This window comes from Oncorhynchus keta, chromosome 1 (genome assembly GCF_023373465.1).
Source record: "Oncorhynchus keta strain PuntledgeMale-10-30-2019 chromosome 1, Oket_V2, whole genome shotgun sequence".
NCBI classification, from domain to species: Eukaryota; Metazoa; Chordata; class Actinopteri; order Salmoniformes; family Salmonidae; genus Oncorhynchus; species Oncorhynchus keta.
In genome coordinates this window covers 70872408-70892232 of record NC_068421.1, presented here as the reverse complement: position 1 = coordinate 70892232, position 19825 = coordinate 70872408, and the positions used below count along the sequence as shown (strand labels likewise).

General features: G+C 41.4%; 2 protein-coding genes across 5 annotated transcripts; one reads left to right on the top strand and one right to left on the bottom strand.

Annotated features, from left to right (window-relative positions):
• Positions 1 to 243: 243 nt before the first annotated feature.
• Positions 244 to 15500, bottom strand: LOC118392433 (DCN1-like protein 4). Of its 4 annotated transcripts, none has more exons than XM_035784426.2 (12): positions 15390 to 15499; positions 14847 to 14892; positions 13531 to 13601; positions 13075 to 13114; positions 12893 to 12980; positions 8106 to 8194; positions 6539 to 6609; positions 4010 to 4101; positions 2235 to 2343; positions 1589 to 1693; positions 1384 to 1486; positions 244 to 1283 (listed from the first exon to the last, which is right to left on the bottom strand). In XM_035784426.2, exons 1-12 carry the CDS (start codon positions 15465 to 15467, stop codon positions 1228 to 1230), a joined length of 948 nt encoding a protein of 315 aa, XP_035640319.1. In that variant the 5' UTR covers positions 15468 to 15499; the 3' UTR covers positions 244 to 1227. The 4 variants fall into 4 exon arrangements, with proteins under 4 accessions (XP_035640319.1, XP_035640336.1, XP_035640343.1 ...); XM_035784443.2 differs by lacking the exon at positions 15390 to 15499 and adding an exon at positions 15322 to 15373; XM_035784450.2 differs by lacking the exon at positions 4010 to 4101 and having other exon boundaries at positions 15390 to 15500.
• Positions 15501 to 17360: 1860 nt separating this feature from the next.
• Positions 17361 to 19656, top strand: ociad2 (OCIA domain containing 2). Its single transcript, XM_035784462.2, has 6 exons — positions 17361 to 17569; positions 17660 to 17744; positions 18420 to 18473; positions 18566 to 18613; positions 18919 to 19072; positions 19400 to 19656. Exons 1-6 carry the CDS (start codon positions 17504 to 17506, stop codon positions 19473 to 19475), a joined length of 483 nt encoding a protein of 160 aa, XP_035640355.1. The 5' UTR covers positions 17361 to 17503; the 3' UTR covers positions 19476 to 19656.
• The last annotated feature ends 169 nt before the right edge of the window (positions 19657 to 19825 follow it).

Below are 19825 nucleotides of genomic sequence, written 5' to 3'. Positions count from 1 at the left end.
ATGGTTTTAACCCTTCAATGAGACCTAACCCTTCAATGTCCATGGTCTAACTAACCCTTCAATGTCCCAAAACCCTTCAATGTCCATGGTCTAATTAACCCTTCAATGTCCATGGTCTAACTCTAACCCTTCAACGTCTGGTCTACCAACCCTTCAATGTCTATGGTCTAACTCTAACCCTTCAATGTCTATGGTCTAACTCTAACCCTTCAATGTCCATGGTCTAACTCTAACCCTTCAATGCGGTGTGTTGAGCAAGTAAAGCAAACTCCAGAAAAAATGTTTAAAAAAAACATACAAACCTACAGCTTAGAAACATAGATTGGTCAAGTAAACCATGAATGCTGCACAGTCCACTAACAACTGACCACTGCACTGTAATAAGAGTTTATAGGCAGCACTGCTGATTGGTTAGTTGTGGTATGAGGTCAACTGAAGCCTTCGCAGGGGGCTAAAATACTTTAGCACAGGCTGGTGGTATCATAGTGAGCATGGGGATGAAAACCACTGGGGGCTCAAATCACTGGCACAAATGACTTAGTTATAGTAAACTGTGGAGGTGTCCTCGTCCATCTGTAACAGCTTTAGGGACCATGGCTAAAAGAACAACTACTGTAACACTCAGCCTGACAATGTACTTCTTTAAGAATTCCAATTCAACCCAAATATATGACAAAACTGATAGAAACGATGGGTTCTGTAGGTTATAAAGAGACAAGCACAGGTCCAGTTTAAAGCACAGATATACAATATTCAAATGTGCCCAGGTCAAAATGACCTTGATTTAAGACGAAGACCGACTGTTCAAAAGGGAGGGATTTTGTTTGTTTAATTAATCCTCACGGGAGCGAGGAGTTGAAGAGTGGATTTTTCTCTAATTACCATTTAGCCCACGTCAGCCACTCATGAGAACAGTTATCCTATCACACAGCACACAGTGAGGGGATGCAACACCACAGGGTCTGCCATGTGCTTAACCACAATGCAACATGGGTAGGGAACATTACCCGGACATAGTTGGCGTCTCCATAGTGACCATAAGTAATCTACATCCCAATCTCGCCAGGGCAGTTTACACCCAGTTTTGTATCTTACACCCCCCTGCAATCATTACCTGGAAGCACCACCTGTCATCGCTGACACGCACCTCTCCATTTTGTATAGTTTGTTTTCTCATAGCCATCGTCGTCGTATTATGTTGTTTTGTTGACATTTGTGTACCTGATGCTATGACATCTCTCTTTCTTTGTACCATTCCACAAACTCATCCAACAAAACTGGCCCTGACAAAATGAGAGAAAAGAATGATAACATTAGGGAATTGATCAGCTGTACCACTATGAGAATGAGTGTATTAGTGTCAGTGTGCGTGTGGATACTCACAGGCTCCATCCTCGTCATAGTTACTGAGTTCCAGGTTGATTGTCCTGCTGAACTCTAAAACGTTGCACCACTGGTCTTTGTTGATGACCTTATACTTGGATTGCTAAATAAATTAACAGACAGGCAGTCAATACAAAGAACACTACATTCACACACAGTTCCCTCACTCTATTAAGTTGAATGTTACACAGGCTAGACTCCATACCTCTAAAAACTGATTGAACACAGGAAACAGTGACCAAGTCTTTCCCAGGAGAAGCCCCAACATGCACTTGGCAGTGTTCAGGTCTAAACTCCTCTGGTCCTTTTCCTGTACAATCAAAAATATACAGACATCGCTAAGGTCCCGGGTCAAATACGACTCAATTTAAATATTTAACTGTAAGTGATTAAGTAATACAGTAAGCCTACTCGTAACGGTCAATGATTATGTGTAATTCATGAGGACAAATCCAAATCCCATGTGCTTTGTTTATTAAATGGTATTGATCTCACTTCAAGCACTATATTTCCATTCACTGTAAAGCTCAATTAAATTGCTTTCAGGGGAACATGCCTTACTTCAAGCCAGACTATGTCAATATCCCATCAGTACTCTTGACAAGCACTTCAGCCATGCAAGACAAACAAGAAAATAATCTTGACACTCAAAACTTATGAATACAAAACAGAGCTGACAGCACAGCAATATTTTCATACCCGATGACACTGATTTTTGTGTGTTTATTTTTAAAGTTTAATCTGTCGTGTGTTGAATCTAAATATCAACAAATAAATATCCAAGGGGAATGAATATCCCAGTCAGAGGAAATCTAGTGATAATAGCGCAGATCAGATTTTGCCTCACTCACCCGAGCAAAGTCGAAGGCATATCTGTAAATGAGCTTAAAGTTGCTGGTGTTGTTTAGGACAGACCTCAGGTAGTCCAGGGAGTTCCTCAGCCTCTCTGTGGAGTCGCACCTGACAACGCCAGAGAGACATGTTAGAGACAGACTAGAGTCCCAGCTGTCAGAGTGTAGACTATAAAACAAGACAGTTAACTATAAAGTAGACTATATGGGTAGACTATAACCCCAGTCTGGGGTCAGCACCATTTTGTACACTGCACAGCCTGGAATGGAAATAAAACTATATGGACAGACACGCACAGAACATACGTACAGTTGAAGTCGGAAGTTTACAAACACCGTAGCCAAATATATTTCACATTCCCAGTGGGTCAGAAATTTACATACACTCAACTATTATTTGGTAGCATTGCCTTTAAGTTGTTTAACTTGGGTCAAACATTTTGGGTAGCCTTCCACAAGCTTCCCATAATAATTTGGGTGAATTTTGGCCCATACCTCCTGACAGAGCTGATGTAACGGAGTCAGATTTGTAGGCCTCCTTGCTCGCACACGCTTTTTCAGTTCTGCCCACAAATGTTCTATAGGATTGAGGTCAGGGCTTTGTGATGGCCACTCCAATACCTTGACTTAGTTGTCCTTAAGACATTTTGCCACAACTTTGGAAGTATGCTTGGGGTCATTGTCCATTTGGAAGAGCCAAATGTGACCAAGCTTAAACTTCCTGACCGATGTCTTGAGATGTTGCTTTAATATTTAATATATCCACATAATTTTCCCACTTCATGATGCCATCTATTTTGTGAAGTGCACAATCCCTCCTGCAGCAATGCACCCCCACAACATGATGCTGCCACCCCCATGCTTCACAGTTGGGATTGTGTTCTTCTGCTTGCAAGCCTCCCCCTTTTTCCTCCAAACATAACGATGGTCATTATGGCCAAACAGTTCTATTTTTGTTTCATCAGACAAGAGGACGCTTTTTTTAATGGCGGTTTTGGAGCAGTGGCTTCTTCCTTGCTGAGCGGCCTTTCAGGTTATGTCGATATAGGACTCATTTTACTGTGGATATAGATACTTTTGTACTAGTTTCCTTCTGCATCTTCACAACGTCCTTTGCTGTTGTTCTGAGATTGATTTGCACTTTTCGCACCAAAGTACGTTCATCTCTAGGAGAATGAATGCGTCTCCTTCCTGAGCGTTATGACAGCTGCGTGGTCCCATGGTGTTTATACTCAAACTATTGTTTGCACAGATGAAAGTGGTACCTTCAGGCATTTGGAAATTGCTCCAAAGGATGAACCAGACTTGTGGAGGTCTACAATTTTTTTTCTGAGGTCTTGGCTGATTTCTTTTGATTTTCCCATGATGTCAAGCAAAGAGGCACTGAGTTTGAAGGTAGGCCTTGAAATACATCAACAGGTACACCTCCAATTGACTCAAATTATGTAAATTAGCCTATCAGAAGCTTCTAAAGCCATGACATAATTTTCTGGAATTTTCCAAGCTGTTTAAAGGCACAGTCAACTTAGTGTAAACTTCTGACCCACTGGAATTGTGATACATAATAATACATAAGTGAAATAATCTGTAAACAATTGCTGGAAGAATTACTGGCACAAAGTAGATATCCTAACCAACTTTCCAAAACTCTAGTTTGTTAACAAGAAATGTGTGGAGTGGTTGAAAAACAAGTTTTAATGACTCCAACCTAAGTGTATGTAAACTCCCGACTTCAACAGTATAATAAAACACACACAAATTGAGAGCAGACTTACTGCAGGGAGCCCATGCCTTTCAACCACTCCTGTAGGGTGAAGTAGCCCATACTCTGAGCATCTAACTTCCAGGCCAGAACCAGCATCACCACCTGTTCACAAACACCATACACTCACAATCTTTCAATAACATAGTTTTGGCATGGGTCCTTAGATCCTTCAAAGGTTCTACAGCTGCACCATTGAGAGCATCCTGACTGGTTGCATTACTGCCTGGTATGGCAACTGCTCGGCCTCCGACCACAAGGCACTACAGAGGGTAGTGCGAACGGTCCAGTACATCACTGGAGCCAAGCTTCCTGCCATTCAGGACCTCTATACCAGGCGGTGTCAGAGGAAGGCCCTAAAAATGATCAAAGACTCCAGCCACCCTAGTCATAGACTGTTCTCTCTGCTACCACACGGCAAGCAGTACTGGAGCGCCAAGTCTAGGTCCAAGAGGCTTCTTAACAGCTTCTACCCCCAAGCCATAAGACTCCTGAACATCTAGTCAAATGGCTACCCAGACTATTTGCATTGCCGCTCCCCTCACCACTGCCACTTTATGTTGTCATCTATGCATAGTCACTTTAATTAACTCCACCTACATACTACTTCAACTAACCGGTGCCCCTGCACATTGACTCTGTACCGGCACCCCCCCTGTATATATTGTTCATTTTTACTGCTGCACTTTAATTGCTTGTTACTTTCATTTCTTATTTTTATTTTTTAAAACTGCATTGTTGGTTAGGGGCTTGTAAGTAAACATTTCACTGTAAGGTCTACACCAGTTGTATTTGGCTCATGTGACTAATAACATTTGATTTGAGTTTGTCAAAGACTTCTGCCACCCAAGTCATAGACTGTACTCTCTGCTACCGCACGGCAAGCTGTACCGATGCACCAAGTCTGGAACCAACAGAACACTGAACAGTTCTACCATCAAGTCACAAGACTGCTGAACAGTTCTACCATCAAGTCACAAGACTGCTGAACAGTTCTACCATCAAGTCACAAGACTGCTGAACAGTTCTACCATCAAGTCACAAGACTGCTGAACAGTTCTACCATCAAGTCACAAGACTGCTGAACAGTTCTACCATCAAGTCACAAGACTGCTGAACAGTTCTACCATCAAGTCACAAGACTGCTGAACAGTTCTACCATCAAGTCATAAGACTGCTGAACAGTTCTACCATCAAGTCACAAGACTGCTGAACAGTTCTACCATCAAGTCACAAGACTGCTGAACAGTTCTACCATCAAGTCATAAGACTGCTGTACAGTTCTACCATCAAGTCATAAGACTGCTGAACAGTTCATCAAATGGCCACCTGGACTATTTGCATTATCTCGCTTTTTTGTTGTATCGACTCTCTTGCATTGGCTCTATGCACTCACTGGACTCTACCCACACCCACACTACACTGACACTCCAAGACACACACGCAGTGGAAGAAGATACTTGTGACTAGTGATGGCTGATGTAAGAGCACAGCATGAGAACTACATTGTTTGGATGGCAGACCATCTGTGTGCTATCCAGGATTAAAAACACCTTATGTGGAAATCTCAATGAAGAGACATTCCCACAGAAGTCCTAGGGTCACTGAAGCCAGGAGAGATGAAGACTGATGAAACTTGAATTGGCTAAATGAATATTACTGTGTGAAATAAATTGTCATATTTTGACTGTTTCAAGAGTTTATAAAGAGCTAAGAATTTTGACATGTTATATTGTACTGTAAGTGGTATAGATTTATTGTTACAGAGAAACTGTTATTCTGTTTGTCAGACAGCGGATAGTTCAAAGAGGAGCGACACAGGTGCCCCTGGTTAATTTAGAGAAGAGTTGTGATGATTAGATTCAAGAATGTGTGTGTGTGTTGTTTTCATGCCTTTGTTTTAATGTTTTGGGCCATGCAAAGTGATGTTAATTAGACGATAGGAGATACTGGGAGTTGTCACTCTTGGAAGAATAAAAGCTTTACTTAAACTTAGATCATGTTTGGATCTAAAACCTGAGTTCTTGACCAATAGCATTACTGTAAAGTTAACCTCCATGTAGGTCTGATATCTGATTGGTGTAACCGCTGCTTCTCAGAGGTGTGACAATTGGGGTTGGCAAGACCAACACAGAGAATCCTGAATTCCTAAAACACCACATAGCAAATTCTTGGATACAGTTGATAAAAATAGTAATTTCTGGGCTGCCCTACACACACACACACACACACGATACAGTTTATTATAAATCCGGGTTGCCTAGTCCCTTTTACCTCAGCTACCTCCTACCCCTGCACATTGACTCGGTACCGGCACTCCTTGAATAAAGCCTCAGTTATATTACTGTGTTTCCATTTCGCAAATTTTTCTCACTTTTTAACATTGTTGTGAAAGGGCTCGTAAGTAAGCATTTCACAGTAAAGTCTACACCTGTTGTATTCAGAGCATTTGACAAATAACATTTTATTTATGATTTGCATGCACATGTAGATGGATTATAAAATGTCACTCATCTACATAGACATGAATAGCCATCCTTACATTTTCGGGTTCCACTCCAATGTCTTCACAGAACTTCTCCATTCCCTCTGGCCCCACAACATCGTCACAGACTATCAAAGACACACACACAGAGCCATTATACATACTGTATGACACAACCAGACACTCCACTCTATTATATGGTGTGATGTCATAATCAGGAGGTCAAAGCATTCACTATTATAACCAATCATAGTTTGTGATATCTTCATTGTTATGATGTCATACAATTCTAACATCACAGCAAAAATGACAATCACAATGCATACATACAGTACCCGTTCAAAGTTTGGACACACCTACACATGCAAAGGTTTTTCTTTATATTTACTATTTTCTACATTGTAGAATACATTGTTGCTTTGCACACTCTTGGCATTCTCTCAACCAGCTTCACCTGGAGTGCTTTTCCAACAGTCTTGAAGGAGTTCCCACATATGCCGAGCACTTGTTGGCTGCTTTTGCTTCACTTTGCGGTCCAACTCATCCCAAACCATCTCAAGTGGGTTGAGGTCAGGTGATTGTGGAGGCCAGGTCAACTGATGCAGCACTCATCCCTCTCCTTCTTGGTCAAATAGCCCTTACACAGCCTGGAGATGCACGCCCACACCATCACACATCCATGCTTCACGGTGGGAACTACAAGGAGATCATCCGTGTGAATGATCTCCGCATGGATGATCTCCTTGTGGTTCCCACCGTGAAGCATGGAGGAAGTGTGATGGTGCTTTGCTGGTGCCAATGTCAGTGATTTATTTAGAATTCAAGGCACACGTAACCAGCATGGCTACACAGCACTCTGCAGCGATACCCCATCCCATCTGGTTTGCGCTTAGTGGGACTATAATTTGTTTTTCAACAGGACAATGACCCAACACACCTCCAGGCTGTGTAAGGGATATTTGACCAAGGAGGAGAGTGATGGAGTGCTGCATCAGATGACTTGGCCTCCACAATCACTCGACCTCAACCCAACTGAGATGGTTTGAGATGAGTTGGACCACAGAGTGAAGGAAAAGTAGCCAACAAGTGCTCAGCATATATGGGAACCCCTTCAAGACTGTTGGAAAAGCATTCCAGGTGCCATCAAGGCAAACGGTGGCTATTTGAATAATCTAAAATATATAACACTTTTTTTGGTTACTACAGGATTCCATGTGTTATTTCATAGTTGATGTCTTCATTATTATTCTACAAAGTAGAAAATAATAAAAATAAAGAAAAACCTTGTAATGAGTATGTGTCCAAACTTGACTGGTACTGTACCTACATAATAATAGTCTTTGACGCTATCCCACCTGCAAGGGACATACAAAACCTTGATCTACAGAAATTTCAGCAAGCAAGCGACATCCTTTACGAAACAATCAATGATGCCCTAGTCACAGCCTTCTCATACAACAATTCAACTTTGACACGAAAAACCCAATCTAAGGGTAACAGAAGGTATTTACACCGTTATGGTCTGTGTTTTATACAAACTGATAGAGGAAATTGAATTGTTTTTTTTTCTACAAACTGATAGAGGAAATTGAATTGTTTTTTTTCTACAATTCTTGTGTCTCACCTGCATATTCGTAGAACCACTCCAGACATCTTTTACTGGAGAAGGTCTCCTCCTCTCGGATTTGTGGTGCCTCATGTTTTCTAAAAACACTGCATTACGAAAAATACCATTTCAGACAACCTACGGCACAAGTGCACACAGCATAGTTCACACATTACTGCGGGTGCTGGGAATACATTGTGTGACTTAAAATCCTACCGTCTAGGAGCATATTACACACTACGATGTAAAAAAGGTTAATCCTGTTAATCCCTATTGGATGAGCTATGTGACGAAAAGTCCCCTTGCTGTTCTTGAATTTCTGAGTTGACAATGACATATGAAAACTCATTGGGGAGACAAATCACTTGTCATCATTAGGGTTGCAAAGGGTCGGAAACTTTCCGGAAATTCTCCATGGGAAGTTAAGCTAGGGAATTTGGGGAATTTTGCTTAAATTCATAAAAAAAAAAAGTTAGCTTATTACAGTTTACTTTTTTGTGGGATACACAAGGCAATTCTAGGTCTTGTGGCATATTTTGGTTAAACTATCCTCAATTCAATGGAATTGTAACCCTCTGCATGCACAGTGCACTCTTCCATCACTGTGTACAGCCGATTCTCAAGATCTTGCACACTAATGAGATGCTATTGAGTCCACACAACTACACTGTCTGAGCCAAGGACGACATGCTTTCTGGTATGTTTTGATTACAATACTGGGTGGGTAAATATATTTTATATGACATATGATTTTTTGTTAAATAGTAAATAGTAGCCAACAGCAAAGTGTTTAAATCATTTCTAATTTGTTAACAATTTCTGCTACTTAGTTTTTGCTACCATGTGGGTTTTAGCTTGATAACTGAGGAATGTTAATTCACCTGTTTCCATACGTTTCATTTTAAAACATTTATCTTACAAATTAGTTGTAGTTAGTTATTTCCCTGCAGCTAATGCAGAACGAAAAGCTGTGTACATTTGCAAATACTGTGTCAAATCATATGTGAAGAATGCAACAAAGACGCAGAATCATCTCGCCAAGTGCATAAAGTTCCCTCAGCGCTCACAACAAGCAGCCTCTGGCAAAAGTCCCTCTACTTCTAGTCGAGGTGAAAATGATGAATCAGACACCTTATCGATAGCAACAGCTCATGGTCCTCCTGGAATCAGAAGTTTTTGAGACTCAATGGAGGAACGTAGTCCAAGAAATGCTGATGAATGTCTTGTTCGAGCGGTGTATGCAACTTGTTCACCTCTGATGCTCACAAGCAATGTGCGTTGGAAGATATTTCAGAATGTTCTTCGCCCAGCATACACCCCTCCAACCAGACATGCTTCACCAACTAATTTGCTGGATGCAAAGTTCAAGTGAAAGTCAAGCAAATCATAGAGAAAGCAGACTGTATTGCAATCAAGGAAATGGTTAGGCATGTGAAGGGTCATGAAGTTATAGCAGCAATCTACCTCACCAAGCAAAGTGAGAAGAATAAGAGCACCACATTGAAGCTGACCAGCAACACCTGTTGGGGTGGTGTTGTCATCATGTTTGACCGTCTTCTGGAGGGGAAGGAGTCTCTCCAAGAAATGTCCATATCACAGTCTTCCGATATGGACAGCCCCATCAAGAGGATCCTCCTGGATTATGTATTTTGGGAGAGAGTGGTAAGCAGCCTGAAACTCCTGAAACATATAGCAGTACCCACTGCACGGATTGAGGGAGACAATACCATCCTGTCTGATGTACAGACTCCGCTTGCAGATGCAAGAGAAAAAATCCGTACTGCCCTGCCCACTTCACTGTTGCTCAAAGCAGAGGAAACTGCAGTTCTGAAATACATCAAAAAGCGTGAAGACTTATGCCTGATGCCCATACACGCCACAGTGTACATGCTGGACCCCAAGTATGCAGGCAAGAGTATCCTGTCTGGTGCAGAGATCAACAAGATCTCACTAGTGTCTTGCCACCTTGGCCTGGATGAGGGCAAGGTTCTTGGCAGTCTGGCGAAGTACACTTCCATGCAAGGGCTTTGGGATGGAGATGCAATATGGCAGTCGTGCCAACATACAGTTGAAGTCGGAAGTTTACAAACACCTTAGCCAAATTGTTTTTCATAATTCCTGACATTTAATCCTCATAAAAATTCCCATCTTAGGTCAGATAGGATCACCACTTTATTTTAAGAATGTGAAATGTCAGAATAATAGTAGAGAACAATTTATTTCAGCTTTTATTTCTTTCATCACATTCCCAGTGGGTCAGAAATTGACATACACTCAATTAGTATTCTATAGCATTGCCTTAAAATTGTTTAACTTCAAGCAAACGTTACAGATATCCTTCCACAAGCTTCCCACAATAAGTTGGGTGAATTTTGGCTAATTCCTCTGGACAGAGCTGGTGTAACTGGTCAGGTTTGTAAGCCTCCTTGCTCGCACATGCTTTTCAGTTCTGCCGACACATTTTCTATTGAGGTCTACGATTGAGGTCAGGGCTTTGTGATGGCCACTCCAATACCTTGACTTTGTCGTCCTTAAGCCATTTTGCCACAACGTTGGAAATATGATTGGGGTCATTGTCCATTTGGAAGACCCATTTGTGACCAAGCTTTAACTTCCTGACTGATGTCTTGAGATGTTGCTTCAATATATCCACATCATTATCCTGCCTCATGCCATCTATTTTGGGAAGTGCACCAGCCCCTCCTGCAGCAAAGCACCCCCACAACATGATGCTGCCAACCCCGTGCTTCACGGTTGGGATGGTGTTCTTCGGCTTGCGAAGCCTCCACCTTTTTCCTCCAAACATAACGATGATCATTATGGCCAAACAGTTATATTTTTGTTTCATCAGACCAGAGGACATTTCGCCAAAAAGTACGATCTTTGTCCCCATGTGCAGTTGAAAACCGTAGTCTGGCTTTTTTTTAATGGCGGTTTTGGAGCAGTGGCTTCTTCCTTGCTGAGCGGCCTTTCAGGTTATGTTGATATAGGGCTCGTTTTACTGTGGATATAGATACTTTTAGTACCTGTTTCCTGCAGCATCTTCACATGGTCCTTTGCTGTAGTTCTGGGATTGATTTGCACTTTTCGCACCAAAGTACGTTCATCTCTAGGAGACAGAACGAGTCTCCTTCCTGGGCGGTATGATGGCAGCGTGGTCCCATGGTGTTTATACCTGCATACTATTGTTTGTACAGATGAACGTGGTACCTTCAGGCATTTGGAAATTGCTCCCAAGGATGAAGCAGACTTGTGGAGGTATACAATTTCTGAGGTCTTGGCTGATTTCTTTAGAAAAACAGCCACAGGTACACCACCAATTGACTCAAATTATGTCAATTAGCCTATCAGAGCTTCTAAAGCCATGACATCATTTTCTGGAATTTTCCAAGCTGTTTAAAGGCCCAGTCAACTTAGTGTATGTACACTTCTGACCCACTAGAATTGTGATACAGTGAATGACAAGTGAAATAATCTGTCTGTAAACAATTGTTGGAAAAAGTACGTGTCATGCACAAAGTAGATGTCCTAACTGACTTGCCAAAACTATAGTTTGTTAACAAGAATTTTATGGAGTGGTTGAAAAATGAGTTTTAATGACTCCAACCTAAGTGTATGTAAACTTCTGACTTCAACTGTATCTCAACAGCCACCTGGTGGAAGGGACTTTATGGATCTGAGGCTCTTTCCACCCTTGCCTCCCTCATCCTCCAAATCACCCCAACATCAACACCACACCAACACCGCCTCAGAGCGCAACTGGTCCTTGTTTGGGAACACACACACCAAAGCATGCAAAAGGCTGAACAATACAAGGGTTGAAAAATAGGTGGCCATCTGGGCAAATTTGAGGCTTTTTGAGCCTGACAACGAGCCATCCTCAACAAGGTTGGAAAGTGACAGTGAAGATGAGGCCTCAGAGTCTGATGTTCAAGAAGGGGACATTGAGAAGGTCCAGGGAGAAGACATGGAAGCCTGAGAGGAAAACAACCAAAGCTTTCGTTTCTAGACTGTCATTTTACAGATGTATGTTGAAAATGTTTTTGGGAGATGCGATGGATCATTCAATATTCCCTTTCTTTTGTTGTTCAGTGAAATCCTCCCATGTGAAGAGTCAACTCATTTAATTAAAGTTCAATTCATAACTAAATAGTTTATTACATTTCTATTGGAAGGATTTAATTTGAAATTATGTCTACCTATGATAAGATTAAAGGTTTGTTTCTGTCTCCATATGATATGGTAAATATATCAAATGCAAAAATAAATCTACATTTAAATGGCATTAATATTAATTTGCATACATTCCCATTAATTCCCATATATTCTCGTTAATTCCCACGGAAAGTTTCCACCTCTGAATATTCCCCAAAATAGAACAGAACAGGTCATCTCTGAAACCCAGAAAAAACATTTGTGAGTAATTAGGTAATTGGGGGGGTATGAGAAAATCTACTAAAACGAGGAGCAGAAGCAGGGCCATAACTCTAACCCCCCTCTCTCTGCAAGTTTTAGGCAAGGCTATGGGTTAAATGTACCCTACCCTTCCCAATTTGGAAAGAAGTGCACACCCGCTAAACCATGATTTGTTCAAATAACCAGTTACACAAACCTGCACACATAACCTTTGCTCGTTAGTCATCAAATCCAACATTCTCTTTTGACAGATGATACGATAAAATGTCTGTGCACGAGAAATTAGTGAACAGTGAAACTGAATAAGACGGTTGGATATAACTCCTCTCCTATACAGTCTAGTTACTTAGCTAACTGATGCATACGTTGGTGTAGCAGGTTGGTAGTACCTGTCCTGGCGACTCTTCTTAGCTGACAGGTCATCTCCAGCAGTGGGTCTCCTCTTTTTCCTAGGAGGCATAGCTCTGGAGCAGCAGGCTGAGAGAAACACATTATGAGAGATAGAGTGATATAGAGAGAAAGATATATAAGTGTCACATGGGTCTGCATTAGGTGCAGGCAGAGTCGGTACCTGTGGAGTGACCGTTATGTCCAACGTCCTCCGTCAGGTTCTGAGGGGAGGGATAAATGTATTAGGCAACTACCACCAAAATACACACAAACACTGCAGCACTGACATTAGCATGCATTGAGCAAGGGGAGGGAGGGTGTGTAGGGACAGGAAGCTTGCTCTCTAATTTCCTCAAGCTTGTAACCTTTAGAGATGCAGTTGTTAGTTCAGACTGCGAGAGAGGGAGGAGAGCCGAGAGGATGAATCACACCCTTTAAGGGTCCAGCCAGGAATTAAAAATGAATCTATAACTAATTAATAACTTGGATTCATTTGTAGATAAGGGGAACTGTCCATGATCAAATCCATTGTGTCGTGCCAGAGTAAGTCCAACTGGAAATAACAGTTGGAACAGGTGACTGATACTCATATGACACATGAAGAATACACAATGATATGAGGGCAAAATGCTTTTACCAGCCTGTGCAGGGTGTGGTAGATTGTGTGAATGCCGGCCAGTGTAGACAAATGGGTGTGCAGTTGAAAATCTATAGGGGGGAAAAAATACATTATCAGCACATTGCTAACTTTAACACTACAACAGTACATAAGTAGATATGGAACACATATGCAACAGTACATGTAACAGTATATGAAACAAAAATATGCTGCTCACACAGAAACAACCTCATCTTAATGACGTACTGCATAACATGTCAATTCACTAGGTTTCCCAAGAGAAGGGAGAGCTCACCATCTGCTACCCACAGCCTGCCTACATCATGCTCCCTCTGTCATAGCCAGAGTGACCTCTTGCATTCAGCCAATAGGAATGAGAACGCATGCATGTACAACCATCTCACCATCTTCCTCATTTGCATCACAACAGCTGGGATACCTAAATAGTGACAGCAGTAACTGCACACAATCAAGGCATTGCATCAGGATGGGTATGACTATTTTTTAAAGCATTTTTATGCTGATATTAGCAGTCTTCTCTCATAGTGTACCAACAAGAAGGTGGTATGATGAAGAACTATAATGCAATAGGCTACGGCTAGATAAAAGGCAATAGTATTCAGCGGCCTACAGATAATTTTTTATTTACCTAGGCAAGTCAGTTAAGAACACATTTCTTATTTACAATGCCGTCCTAGGAACGGTGCCTTGTTCCAGGGCAGAAGGACATTTGTACCTTGTCTGCTCGGGGATTCGATCTCGCAACATCTCGGCTACAGGCTTAACGCTCTAACCACTAGGCTACTTGCCGAATACCAACATGTGGATGGTATTCAATACATACATGTATTTGTTTAAAAGGGTTCGAAAAATGCCAGCCAAAAACTGGTTGTCGATTTGATTAAACACTACGCGGACAAACGCTTATCATATATATATATATATACACATTTTAAATCCTCATCTACGTTCATTAAGTGTCAATTTAGCTTTGTTAAAACGCTCACACAAGCAGGAGGCTGAATCCAGTTATGCATGTGTTGAACCCCATTAAACAGTAGATTAATATAGCCTACCTAAAATAGGTACAGACGCGCAACTTGCAGAGTTTACAAAGTATCTAGAGAGTAGATGGAGACATGGATGTTGTAGTCCATTTCCTGGATTAAGGTTATTATATTCGGAGCAATGGGGAGTGGAATTAGACTACAATTCCCAGACCTCAGAAATTAATTTCATTCAACAACCCTCTACTCACCCCAACTGATGAATGCATGTTATATTGTCACAAAAATACGTTACAGCCTATGGAATAGTCCATACAAATATCTTACCGTTCTCTTGGAACAGTTGATGTAGATGATGCGCAGTCGGAGAGAGCTATTGCAGCAGGCATAGAAATACAGAACTGCGTCACAATTTATCCTCTGTAATTTTCCGCAGTTGCTTGGAAAACTGACCTATTTAGTCTTACACAACATTGTTTTCCAAGTGTTATTTGCTATGCAACTGCACTGCATTCCCAGCCGTAAAAACGCGACACATCAGTATAAAATGGTCGACAATAATAACACATTAAGCAGATGTAATGAACAGAATAGCAGCCGTGGCAATGTTACCGTTCCTAACAATTTCCAATAAAATGTGAATGCCTCCAGCAATGACAGTACACAGAATTCTCCCTTTGTTGCGCCCCAAGACAACACTGGGAAAGGCAATAGTCAGATAGTCTGTACACACATTTATTCGATCACTCGATTAACAGTTCATAGAACCATTAAAATATAAAAGTAGACATATGCAACAGACCCGGTTATCAATACGTGGAGCCTATCCTACTGCGCGTAAAATACACCAAAAGCAACAACTATACTTACTTGCCGCATCAGAGAGCATTTTTTTATAAACACACAACTGTCTGTGTGAAGTCCGAGGACCGCCAGTAGGCGGAACATGTCAACATAACCATGCCCACAGATAATTTAGGTGGACGAGGAAACTAGTAGCCGCACCCCTAATCCTTCATGATAGGCTGTCTCTGGTGTCATTTAGGACAGCTGTAGACAAAGAATTAAGAAACTCCTTTGGATGAACGTGACAGGTCAAAGTTCCAAACCAGACCATCCCACCGCTGTGGTTCATTAGCTAGGAAACGATCAACATAATCAGTGAGAGGATTCTATGAATGCCCCTGGTGAACCGGGTAGCGTTTATTGCATGCCAGGCTGTAATAAAGTAGGCCCACCCACTGGGGAGCCAGGCCCAGCCAATCTGAATGAGTTTTCCCCCACAAAATAGCTTTATTACAAACAGAAATACTCCTCAGTTTCATAAGCTGTCTGGGTGGCTGGTCTCAGACGATCCTGCAAGTAAAGAAGCCAGATGTGGAGATCCTGGGCTGCCGTGGTTACACGTGGTCTGCAGTTGTGAGGCTGGTTGGATGTACTGCCAAATTCTCTAAAAACAATGTTGGAGGCTTATGGTATAGAAATTAACATTCCACTCTCTGGCAACACCTCTGGTGGACATTCCTGCAGTCAACATGCTAATTGCACTCACTCAAAACTTGAGACATCGGTGGCATTGTGTTGTGTGCACATTTTAGAGTGGTCTTTTGTCCCCAGCACAAGGTGCACCTGTGTAATGATCATTCTGTTTAAGCAGCCTTTTTATAGGCCAAATCTGTCAGGTGGATTATCCTGGCAAATGAGAAATGCTCACTAACAGGGATGTTAAACAGAAATATACTTTTTGTGTGTATGGAACATTTCTGGTATCTTTTATTTCAGCTCATGAAACCAATACTTTACGTGTTGCGTTTATATTTTTGTTCAGTACATGTCGGTTCTAAAATACAATTGATTACACAGAAAACTTATTGTAGGGTGTGTTTTTATTTATTGTGCCCCATCTGAATTAGTCGTTTTTTTGTCTCAAATTTAAAATGTTATTCCAGTACCCCATGCTTCTGCAACATTTGACAAGCATAATAATCATTTATCATGCACAACGCTTATTTAGCCCAATTACATAATTATAATGAATAAAGCTCAATTTATTTGTAACATTATTCGGCGCATGTGACAAATAAGGTTTGATTTGATAACTATTACCTCAATTACCTCGGCTAACCAGTGCCCCAACACATTGGCTCTGTACCGGTACGCGCTGTATATATAGCCTCACTATTGTTATTTTACTGCTGCTCTTTATTTATTTGTTACTTTTATTTCTTATTCCTATTTTTTCACATTTTTTAACTGCATTGTTGGTTAGGGGCTTGTCAGTAAGCATTTCACTGTAAGGTCTACCTACACCTGTTGTATTTGGCGCATGTGACTAATAGATTTGATGAAACACTTAATTAGACAACTAACTACATGAGATGAGACGAGAGAGCACTAGTATATGCAAAATAATTTAAGATATTTGAATGGGGATGAATTACACTATCGACCACATAACTTGCTCTTATTTTATATATTTAAAGAATGTTGACTCTCTTTCTTTTTCACAGAGTGATTAGATTAATAAATATCTCCCCCACCTCACAGATGCAGAACAAGAACAATAAACATCCATTTATCGTGCTGTTTTATACTGGCTGGGGTAAAGAAACATGTTCAAAGGTGAGTTGAATGACTATGGGATTTTCATGAATTGGAGGTTTCTGTCCAATTGCATCATGGCATTATAACATATAAATAATCACTAAATAGCTTTTATTAGGACAGCTTTGACCTGTGTGTGAGCAAGCGAGAGAGAGATTTTCCGGTGTCTGTATTAAAGGCTTTTTCAACAGACCTTTTGGTGGGCAGGGCCTCTTCAGTGTTTACTCAAAAAGGGAGGAGTGAGAGAGGCTTTGTAGACGAGGAAAATACTAGAGTAAAGCGAAAGGAGTAGAAACGAAGACCATAGGTAATTCAGGTCCAAGTGAAAAGTTGAGCAGAGTATTTGAGCAAATAAGAGATTATTTCAAACACTTGACATCATGAGCTCTGAAACCCTTGAGAAAACAGTAACAGTGAAGGCAGAGGGAGCCACCCCGTGGAAGAAGGTGAAACACGCACACACAATACTCAGACACGATTAGTGAACTGTATGGTGTGGGTGACGTCCAATCTCTGACCTGTCTGGTGTGTCCCAGTGTCAACACGGAGATCAACACATCCACAGAGACGACGTGAGACAAATCTGGAAGGATTGCAAGGAAGAGAGCTTCTGGTATAGAGGTATTGACCAAGGGTGCTGAACTTTTTAATCCAAGCAATTACACATACACTGCAAAAAGCTTGTTATTTCTCAAAGAAACTCCATTGATGCTAGACCCTCTGTGGCTTGCTCGCCATTTCCAGGTAGGTAGTGCGTCTTTTGTAAACAGCAAACCCATTAGTAGGAGTCATATAAGTCAGTGGCCCTTTAATCAGGCCCCTTTCTCTGGCTATGGCATGTTTTCAAATTCTACCGTCTGCTTCCAAATCCTGTCTCAGAGCTAAAATATTGCCCCATCTGAGTATGCTGTTGGCGATTGATGATGGGCCTCTATTCAAAGTGTTACTTCGGAAGAGGACTTTAAACCTTTTTTTAACGCTTTGTTCTTTGACCATCAGTCACCAGAGGGGTTAATGAGCTCCATTACAGAAGCTCAGTGAAAAGGCATGATATAAATAAAGCTGAAAATGAAACCCACTCCGTTAGAAAACAAGTGTATCCGTGTCACACTACTTCACATTCTAACTAAGTGGTGTGGGGAAAAAACAGGACTCCCTTTGATTATAACAATACCTTCGCACCACAGGAACAAGTTGATTTGTCCTCAGTGTGGGGTTATTGTAGTGCAGGTTTGATTGATTCCGGCTGCTGTAAATTGGTACAACTACTAACCTCTGTTCTCATGTTCCTCTCAGCTCTTCCCCTCTCTCTGGGAAGCATGGCTGTCACTGGGGGGCTCATCTACAAAGGTAAGACACTCACATAACATTAGTCATAGCTTAAATCAAGGTCCAGGTTTAACATCATAAACAAACATGCACTGTATAATATTTTGTTGCAGGAGTTTGGAGTGCATCAAAGAGACTTGGCCCATTCCCAAAACTAGCAGGTAAGCTGTGAGCCCATAAGTGGAAGTAGAGGGTTCTGTCCAGCAGGTTTCATCATGTGTGTTTCCCATACTTGTGTTTGGGGAAACCTGGTTTCTATGGTGACTTAGTTACACATCTGTCTCAGTGCTGATGGGACTATTGGACTCAGTTGCTGCTCCCTACTCTGTGACAAATGCGCAGCTGCTAGATAAACACTGATTCATAAAAAGTGGATAGACTCCTTTGGATATTCCAAAAGTGGCAGCTAGACAACCTGTATTACAGAGTTTTAACATGTTTATGACCAATGAACTTGTCCCTTCAGCGGCTGGTGTCCTTGGTTATGCAGTGGGGAAGGCTTCGTATGTTACAACCTGCAGAAATAAGTTCCAGAGACTTGGGCCCGTCTTTGGTCCAGAATCTGAATATGGTTTTGGACCCGGCCCATTTGGAGGGCGTGGTTCTGGCCCAGGACACAGGTGAGTAGAGCTGAGGACTTTGTCACTTCTGTTGCCCATGGTAGTCTTTTTTTCTGAAGGGATTATGTAACAGGGAGATAGCTGGTATCTATGTGGCTTAAACCTTATCATGCCAGTGGGTTATCTTTTAGGTTCAAGTTAAGGCACTAGCATAAGAATTGTATTTATTGCATGTTGGTGTGAGTGATACTAAAGCTTAATCTCTCGTGGACAGACACACGTAACATAGCATCCAATGTAATCACTTAAGATTTTAGTTATGGGTTTCCGAGATTATACTAAAGCGGTTGGCGAGTTAACATTAACAGGTTTCTCTGCCTCTTTTAGATACTGCCACCATGTGTGTGAAGAGTGTAAGCAACAGCAAGCCCCTGCTGCACCAATAGAGGGTGTGCAAAGCTAAAACACACTGTCTACACCCAAAGTTTGTGTACTCAATTCTAATGATCCTTGTCTGTTCTCGCCCAAGTATGTTTTACAAACCATGGGAGTCCAATTCAGGCGATGCATTGCAAATGGACATGAAGTAATGATTTTGTAAAAGTTCTACCAAAAATAAAAATTGCGTTTTTACCTCAGTTAAATACCTTGATGACTTGTGTTGAGGTTTGTGTGTATTCAGGATGACAACATGAAGCAGTCACTGCCGAGGGACAGCCATCACAGCATTGTTGAAAAGATCTGAGATGGCTGAGCCATATTCTTTTCATTATGAACGTTAACACCCCTCCAATTCATACTCCAGCAGAGACA

Excerpts from the sequence above, each read along its gene's own strand:
- LOC118392433 (XM_035784426.2), bottom strand. The coding sequence starts at position 15,467 with ATGTTCCGCCTACTGGCGGTCCTCGGACTTCACACAGACAGTTGTGTG. Across the intron at positions 8,195-12,892 it reads AAGAAGAGTCGCCAGGACAG|TGTTTTTAGAAAACATGAGG; the intron begins GTACTACCAACC and ends TTCGTAATGCAG. Across the intron at positions 6,610-8,105 it reads GTGGTTCTACGAATATGCAG|TCTGTGACGATGTTGTGGGG; the intron begins GTGAGACACAAG and ends TGTCTTTGATAG.
- ociad2 (XM_035784462.2), top strand. The coding sequence starts at position 17,504 with ATGAGCTCTGAAACCCTTGAGAAAACAGTAACAGTGAAGGCAGAGGGA. Across the intron at positions 17,570-17,659 it reads GAGCCACCCCGTGGAAGAAG|TGTCAACACGGAGATCAACA; the intron begins GTGAAACACGCA and ends GGTGTGTCCCAG. Across the intron at positions 19,073-19,399 it reads GGTTCTGGCCCAGGACACAG|ATACTGCCACCATGTGTGTG; the intron begins GTGAGTAGAGCT and ends TGCCTCTTTTAG.